The sequence below is a fragment of the Plasmodium gonderi genome (genome assembly GCF_002157705.1).
Source record: "Plasmodium gonderi DNA, contig: Pgo-contig_35, whole genome shotgun sequence".
In the NCBI taxonomy this organism is placed as follows: Eukaryota; Apicomplexa; class Aconoidasida; order Haemosporida; family Plasmodiidae; genus Plasmodium; species Plasmodium gonderi.
In genome coordinates, this window is record NW_021628971.1 from 11,252 (window position 1) to 21,225 (window position 9,974).

Below are 9,974 nucleotides of genomic sequence, written 5' to 3' on the forward strand. Positions count from 1 at the left end.
ATAATTTTTTTTTAATATTATCATTACTTCAAAATATTTATTTAATTTTTTTTTTTTTCAGGTAATAAAAAAAAACATTATTTTAATTTTATTGTGTACATGACACGATGCTGTACTCTTTAGTAATAATCAAATGTTCTTCATGTGTAGACTAAAATGGTTCATTCTATTTTGTACATATTATGAAACAAATTATTTTGTGTGAGTTCCAATGAATCTGTTATATTGAGATAATCTTTATTTTTTTTTTTCCATATTCCCCTTATGTTTCTTACACCTGGTTGTAAGAATGAACCACGTGGAGTATACTGATAATGTATGAACAATTTCATATATGTACTATGTATTATATGTAATTTTTACATAATTACTTATAATGTAAATTTTAAGGAAAATATATAATAATTTAATTAATTTTATATTCAACCTTATATAGAAAGAATGTTATCATTAATAATGTAACAGGTATAATGATGAATGTTAACATAACGATACGTGCATTTTTCAAAGATGCACGTAGTTTCAGTATTTCTTGTAAGTATGGCAAATATGTCATATATGAATTTTCAAATTTCTCCAGCACTGTACGAAGACTATCGTTATTTGAACGATCACATATTTCTGATAGTTCCCTGTACACATTGATACATTCATCAGATTTAGAGCAATTCATGCCAGGTTTTGATATCCATTCATATAGTACATTCAGCTTTTCCAATGTTAAATATATATGCTCATCCATTTCTTTAAAATCACTCTTACATACGTTGGAAACACTGTTAAAAACAGTTTTTTCGGTATGATTAATTATTTTATCATAAGCATTGTTAGTATTTTGGTCACTTATTTTATAATATTTTAGCGTACTTTGTAGCATATAGTTGAAATAATCACAACTAGGTTTTTTATATAGGGTATTTTTTATAGTGTCAATATATTGTAAATACACTATAAGTTCTTCACAATCTTTTATAAAGTTCCATATTTTATTTGCAACACCACCCAATTCAGTGAAAATAGTTTTACAAGGATCCTTCAAAATAGAACTATAAGCACTTACCTTTATTTTTTTATATATTCTTAAATCCTGCATACAATTGGGAAATATATCCTCAAAATTAAACTAAAAACGAAGTCATAATGCATATAAAAGTTAAAAATAATATTTATAATAATGAATTTATGAAGATGATTATATACATACTACTATTTAAAGATTAGCTAATGTAAATTGTATTTGGTATTAATAGTAAGAACCTCATTATCATTTATTACTATTGGGGTTGTCATTGTGATATTTTTCGTAAATTAAAAAAAACATAATTTATATTTTTATTTGATTATACTTATATACAAAAATATGATTAAATAATCAAGTCTGGATAATGTAAGCAATAATTTATAAAATAAAATAATATGTAGAAAACATACATAACTCAGAAATTAAATTAAAATATAAGATGTTAAACAAGTATTTTTTTTAACACTATTATATAAATAGAACTCGTGCAATAAATTAATCTCTCAATATAATAAACTATGAATTGTTTATATTTATATGATACTTACATATATCATAATATTTATTTTTATGTCTTTTTCTTGAATGTATATATTGAAAATATATGGATATAGATAGAAAAATCTTATTTTTATGAATTAAATATATAATTAAATTGTAAATGTTTTATATTCATATTTTCTTATTTATAATAAAATCAATTTAATTAATAATTTAATCTACATACTAAAGAAGCATTGAATATATTTAAATAAAAATATATATATACTATTTTCATGAATTAAATATTGAATTAATCATATAAATATCATATTAACTTATGCTAAATAAAATAAAAATATTTTAATTATAAGTCTATTAAATATTTTAGGAACTTATTATATATTTAAGAACATATATTTTTCTATTCATTGATTATTTATTCAATGAATTTATATATAAAGGTTCCATCATGTTATTAAAATTAATCATACCTACATATGTTATATATAAATAAAATATATACTGTATATGTATGATTGAACATTATATAACACTAATATGGGTAAAAGACTCGAAGTAATTTATCATTTAAATGAATATATATATATTTCTACAATTATAATGTATATAAATCATATATACATATAATTATAAATTCATATTCATGAAATAACAGAACAAAACATTTTCCATATATATCTAATATAAACCTAATTAGAAAATATATTATATATCTATAATTCTTTTTGTTTTTTTTGTGTTTCAACAGATGTATCTTTAAAAAATAAAATCTTTTAATAATAATACAAAAAAATACATCATAAAATATAAATGAAAATGTGGGGTTAATTTATATGATTCTTTGGTGTTTATAGATAAAATATATATTATTTTTTATAGCTTAGGTAATACGCTTTTTTCCTTTTTTTAGGATAGTTTATAAATTATGATTATATTTACATAATACCATTAATCATGTATGTATTATTTTCAATACTAAAATACTTAAAATAAATATTTTATCCAATAAATAAAAGATATTAAAAGTAAGAAACCATTTTTGGATATTTGGAGATATAAAATATAGAATAATGTTTTTAGTTCATATTTTTTATATTGAGTGAAAGTTTTAATATAATTACAATGTATCTATTATAACGATATAAGAGCTAAATATTTTATAAAAAAAAGAATTATATATATTAAATTTATTTTTTATGATGTATTTTAAGTCATTGTTTTATTTATTCGTTAATTGTGGAATATCATATGCATTTAATGCATTATAATTAAGCATTTTTTTATTATACTATTTAAAAAAACATTATATAACAATTACATGAATAATTTGTATACCACTAATAATTTAGTGTAAAATCTATAAGAAAGATATTTCTTATTTTACAATACATATTATATATATTGATAATCTACAATATCAAAGCATACATAATATATTATGTGTTATTATATTTATTTTATATTACATAATTTTACTATTAATTTGTTAGAGGACATTTTTAATGAAAAATATAAATCATTATTATTTTATAGATTGAATATATGGTATAAGCTAATATACTATTTTTGTATATTTATCTTAATAATTAAAGTTAAATAACGAAATATGAAAACATAATATTCTCAGATAGATCACACACTAGCACCATTTTATTTACACAAACAGTTATCCAAAATATGCTGTAACGAAATAATATAAAAGGTAATAACTATATACTGATTTTAATTATAATTATAATACAAATTCATATAATCATAAAATTATATAAATCTTATATATTTTTTTTCCTTAATGATATTTTGCATAGTTCTACATTATTAATATTATAAATGCACTCCTTTTGGATATGATCAAATAATGAAATTATAATATATATTTTAATATGTAAGATGATTATATTTTTTATATTCTCTTATATAATATGTACGAATAAAGAAAAAGTTAAAATATGTTTAATAAATCTCCTTGTAATCTTTTTAAAAATGGATCACGCTTTATTAATTATTTTATTATTTAATTCCTATGTAATTAATTAACTAACTTCATAAATTAATATGAGACAGTATTTTTTCCCATTAAAGTATAAAAACCTGGTTTTATATATAGTTATGAATTAATATATAATATAGATATAAATTATGAGGTATTCCTTAGATTCTACACTAATGAATTACTGCAAATATAAGATATATATGATATAAACATCGTCATCATTTATTATATTAAAAGAATGTTTTATATTTGGTAAATATTTCATTCATAAATAAATGTCCTATAGTGTAGATTTGGTTTATTTAATTTTTTTTCAGAATGTATATTTAAATTATTTTCTTAATTTATGAAGTCTATATATATGTTATTTTTGCATTCATAAATATATGAATCATATTTATAAGATCTATGTTTATAATCATTACATCATTAATAAATATTTGTATACACAAATGTGAATTTATTGTAATAGTTGAGATGAAATTCTACATTAATATACGATATATCATTATAATATATATTTAAATATATACTAATATGTGATATATGTATTAATATGATTTTTAGTTAATAATATTGATAACGATATTTTTATTACATTTATTCCTAAGTTAAATAGAAGATATAAACAAGTAAAAATTTAACTTTTTTTATAAGGTGACTAATTATGCATCTGTATATTAGAATCCAAACAAAATAAACTTCTATATTTTATTAGATTCATATAGTATAACACAGATTTCAAAAAAAATAATTTGAAGTACATCAAGATTATTATATGTATAAACAAAAAAAATATACTTTAATGATATTATATTAATTTTATATTAAGTTAGCATGTAAATAGTATGCAGAATAATTATATACGAGTTTTAAATAATTAAATATACATAGTTGAATCTCTTGATGGGCGTATTTCCATGCATACGTGTGTATGATGAATTACATAATTTTTTATATAATATTGTATTATTAAAAAATATGTACTGAAATTTCAAAAAAGAACTGGAAGATATACAAACAAATTAATGATAATATTTATCTTTTTCAGTTATACACTTATGTGATGTGTTTATGAAGGAACTGTGTTCATATTTTTAGTATTATATATATTTGTAGAAATTAAGAATGTCCTAAACTATTATTATACATATGATGTTACACAAATGATTATAACAGAATAATTATTATTTATATACATTTATACAAAACAAATATAACAATCAAAATTAATTTCTTTTTCTATATTATGTAAATTATGGCACCTTAAAAATTTTGTAGAATATATATAACTAAGAATATGGGTAACACAGAAAAGGCCCTTGTTCCAATAAGAAAATTTGTTGTATTTTTATGTATAACACATCATAGAGACATAAAAATGTTCACTAAAATATACATTATATGGGATACAGAAAATATAATTATCAGATATCTTAATAGAGAAATAACATTTATGTTAGTTTAATATGTATGCTTTTAACAAAAGTATATATTAAACACATTCTATAAAGTATTTTTTTTCAATATAAAAATCTATAAGCCCAAAAATATTATATTCATTAGTTATTCTTCTTTTATATATTTTCTTAGATCTTATGCTACGATTTAAAACCTTTTTTAACTTTTTGTTTACATATTTTTTATTCAATATTGTTTTTCATCATAAATCCAATAATAGGAACATATCCATGCAATAACAATTTATATTCGAGCGTTTACACATAATATAGTATATTGTATAATGGGAGTAAATATAACTTTAATTATGTGAGCTGTGTATTTCCATAATATTATTCTCTATATATTTAAAGATAATATATATTGTTGAACAAATGTCAGTCATTAAAATGTCTTGAATAGTTAAATTTAACAAATATTCTCGTATATATAAAAAATTGTCATGCTAATATATAGATATATATCATCATACATATAACTTATTATTGTAAAGTATAACAAGAAATTATAATTTTTTCTATATATCTAAATTACTTAATATAACTAATTCAATGCGTTATCGATTATATTTAATTTTTTAACTGTTTTTTAGACTATTATAAATATCAGCAATAAGAACATTTAAATCAAATTATAATATATATATGGATAGATTATTGTATGTACGATTTAATTTAATTTTCATATATATACATGTAAAATATAATACATTAATAATTATTTAATATAATACGTATTATCAGGTATCTTAAATCAGAATATTGCATGGAAATTTACAGAAATAACAAACTTCCAAGTTTTAAGATCATAGGATCTAATAACAGAAGACGGGATACATATATTTATGCACAAATTTTGTTTATTATTTACTTAATAATTAAATCAAATAAAAACTTGTAACTGTCATTATTTAATATTTATTTATGTAACTATTGAACTTCAATTTCTGTGTGGTAAAGTAATAAATGAAAAAAATATACATAAATAATTTAAATTATTGGGATATATATGTTATAGATGTTTTCTGTTAGGAATTCAAAACTATTAAATATTTATAATGAAAAAGACAAGCTTTCATAAGACATGAAGAATTATAAAGATATTTTTTTGCAATTTAAAGAAAATGTAAGAAATATAACAATGTATTCAGAAAGATAAAACGGAATTACCATTTTTTTATTGATTTTATAAAAAAAGCATAAAATATATTAAATATATGAACATTCAAAAAATTATATTTCTTATTTTTATATATTATCTTTTGTTATTTTTTACTAACATTTCCATTTTTTAAAGAATTTTTACATTAAATTCTAATATATAATTCCTAGTTTATCTTTTTTCTAAGTTGTTAGATTTGCACTTGAAAAAAAAAAATAGTAAAATATGTTCATGTATAGACATATTTTTTCCATTTCTTATTTTTATTTTGATTCCATTGCAATATATATCATAAAATACATATATAATGTTTTAAATTATTTGTTACTGAATCTTCTTAATATATTATGATGAATTAATATGTACATTTATCCGACATTATTAGACGAAAAAAAATATTCATTAACAATAGAATAATTAATTTATAATAAATCCTTTATTTTAGAATATCCATAAGATTTAAAAAATTTACAAAATTCATACATAGTTTAAAAGACAATACTTTAATGGAATAACTAAAAGGCTGTTATAACTAATTACTTTAATATTTTTCCTTTGCATAAATAACTTCACTATATTATATATATGGTAACTTTTTCTTAAAAACATACTCAAAAATATACAACATTTCAAATAGAAACCGTTCGTATGAGTTAAAATTCGTTTATATATTTTTAATTATATTATAATTATAAATAACCTTTAAAAATAATATTTTTTTTGAATACACTTATATTTTCAAAAATGTAAGTGTATTGTAAAATATAACAATTATAATTATTACAAGGAAGCTCCTTTTATTTTTAAAAAGGAAAATATTTGTAAAAGTTTAATTATAAAAATATAAATATCCTAATAAGAAAAATACCAATACATAAAAAGTTTTATGAGTTCATATAATATCTAAAGAAAATAATATATATTAAAGGAAATTCGTATATTTTCCTTGAATAGTCCAAATATGACTGTAATATTTAAATCAAAAATATTTATTATTTATATAATGCAGGGAATTATAATGTTATAATAAATATCAATAATATATAAGTATTACTTATTTTCAATATGAAAATTGAGGAAAACTTAATGAATTCAAAAAAAATATTTTTAAGGAGGATTACTAAATTAATAGCGTAAACAAAAATAGCAATACCTCCTTTAATGATGTAGAAAAATATATACATATTAGTGTAAGTTATATAAATGAAGTTCAAAATTATCATATTTTGTGTAACGTGAAGTATAGTATAATATATAATTTAATCATTAGTGTCTATGACAATTTATAAATATTATTCATACAGAATATATATTATAACTGTAATGTACAGTATAATATATATTATTAAGAATTACAAGTAATTAATTTTACACTCACATTGTGAATATCATGGAATTCTTAAAATATAAATATTTATATAATATATACTATAAACGAATATACAACCATATTTCATAGAACATAATGTTAAAACAATTATATATCATAAATATTATAAAAACAAAACAAAACCGTGTTCAAATATATGTAATTCTAAATAGAAAAATATATATTATTATAATTTTTATTAGGATTTTTTTAATATATTAGTAAATACATAGTTAAATACATAATTGTCTTATTTTGTTTGTTTATCACTTTTTGACGTTCTTTAATAATGAGCGTATATCTAAGGGTATGTTTCCTATGTAATATAAATTATTTTTTATCATAATATACCATTTTTCTTCTTAAATTAATTATATAATTTTGTATATTAACAATAAATATATATATTATTATTTTTTTTAAATTCATAGGATCAAATACTTAAAATACTACCTTCACAATCGAAATACAATATTTTCGATAAAACAGATGATAATTGTGAAGATATAGATTTTTACAATAGGGCAAAAGATCTCATAGATAAGAATACTATGAATAATGATATTTCTGGCAAATTAGTTAAATCCTTATGTTATGTATATAAAAAAAATGAGAATAACGAATTGGATAGAGATGATTGTAATTATTTGTACTTTTGGTTAGGTGATTTATTATATAAGAATTCAAAAAATAAAGAATCAATTTACTCTGATATATCTATACTTATGTTTTTACTACAAAGTAAAGGGAGCATGACCATATGTAATAATAAAAATTATTATATCACTGAAGATAATTTTGATGAAATGAAGATATTATTTGATTTTTCAAAAGATTATGATTTTCTTAAAAGTTATATTCATAAAAATAGTAGGTCTTGTGATGAATCTTTTAATATATATTTTGATGAACGTGTCAAAAAATATCAATCATTCAAAAACATGTGTTATGGCAGAAAGACACGTGACGTGGCTTGTGATATTTTTAATCAATTTTTTAAAAATATGAATATTGAAAACTCAACTAATTTGAGGTGCACATCAGTAAGAGTTCGTATTGATTCTGTGGAGCAACAAAGAGAAAGTCGTAGAATGACAGAATCATATGAAAAAGAAGAGCAACAAAGTATAGAAGCCCAGTTACAGGAAAATACTACGGTACATGAGGTAGAGGGAGAGAGAGTTGTACAATTAGGAACTTTAAGAATAACGCCATATCAACAATCAGACCAAATCAAACGTAAGACATCAATTGAAGGGCAGTCAAATATGTATACACAAGCAGAAATGTCTTCTTTAACCAATAGAGATCTAATATTAAGTGTCACTTCTGGTATTTCAAGTAATCCCTTAGCCATTTCATCCTCACAAAGTATTTTCATTGCTCCTCTATTTATTGGAATTACTGTTTTTTCTATTATAGTGTACAAAGTAATTATTAATATGAATAAAGAAGAAATATGCATTACATTATATTTAACAAATTTTATTAATTCTTAAATAAATTTGCAAGTATTATACATAAAATATGTACTACATATACTATATTTTCATTAGTTTACTCCTGTTGGGTATTGGTTAAAAAAAGCCTTACTAAGTAAATCAAAAAGGAAAAGTAATATTATAATGGATAGAAATAAAATAGAAGGTTATTCGATCCTTGAAAATTTAGATTCATCGAGAAGACTTAATGTAAGATACAGCAATATATATTAGTTCTGAATAGGATATAAAAAGGAATATTTTTGTTAAATATAACCGTATCATTATATGAATTGCTTTAAAGAATTATTCATATAACAAATGGACAGGAATTATTTTATTTTGAGGGTTCAGGATTTTGGGGTTAGGGTTTAGAGTTAAGGGGTTAGGGTTCAGGATTCACGTTTTTGCGTTTAGTTTTATGCTTCTATGTTTTAGGTTTAAATTTAGATATCTGGTATTATGTTCTATGATTTTATTATATGCAGATTATTAAGTGCATATTTGTATATTTATCTACATGTTATAATATTAATGATATATTTGTGTGTTTATCAATATTATATATTATATTTTTAAAAAATATTTAATTCTATTATATTTTTACAGTGATATAATACTTTAATGTTCCATGAACAGTTAATTTATTATAAGTTTTATAGATGTATGAGTAGATTTACTAAATTTTTGTACATGCATCATCTTGCTTCATGGATTATATTTTTTTTTTGTTCATGTGATGATTTATATGTGAATATAATAATTTGTATAAGAAAATTAATTTTTTTTTAGATTATGCTTTATTTTTTTTGTAATATATTTTACTAATCAATCATTTTATTTCCATATTATTCATTGTAATCTTTAAATATTTATGTATATATTATAAATCTACATAGTTAATGGATGACCATGTATTATGCTTAATAACACTATAATAATGTTTTTATTTTTTTAGGTAATATTTTGCTTTTATTTTGTTAT

General features: G+C 19.6%; 2 protein-coding genes across 2 annotated transcripts; one reads left to right on the forward strand and one right to left on the reverse strand.

Moving 5' to 3' along the window:
* Positions 1 to 237: 237 nt before the first annotated feature.
* Positions 238 to 1,290, reverse strand: PGO_000395 (variable surface protein; the record flags this gene model as incomplete). Its single annotated transcript, XM_028690763.1, has 3 exons — positions 238 to 339; positions 428 to 1,123; positions 1,258 to 1,290. The coding sequence occupies 3 exons, from the start codon at positions 1,288 to 1,290 to the stop codon at positions 238 to 240; spliced, it is 831 nt and encodes a 276-aa protein (XP_028546564.1).
* A 6,315-nt stretch (positions 1,291 to 7,605) lies between these two features.
* On the forward strand, positions 7,606 to 9,224 carry PGO_000400 (variable surface protein; the record flags this gene model as incomplete). The annotated part of the gene is made up of 3 exons (XM_028690764.1): positions 7,606 to 7,668; positions 7,941 to 8,939; positions 9,066 to 9,224. The coding sequence occupies 3 exons, from the start codon at positions 7,606 to 7,608 to the stop codon at positions 9,222 to 9,224; spliced, it is 1,221 nt and encodes a 406-aa protein (XP_028546565.1).
* Between the last annotated feature and the right edge of the window lie 750 nt (positions 9,225 to 9,974).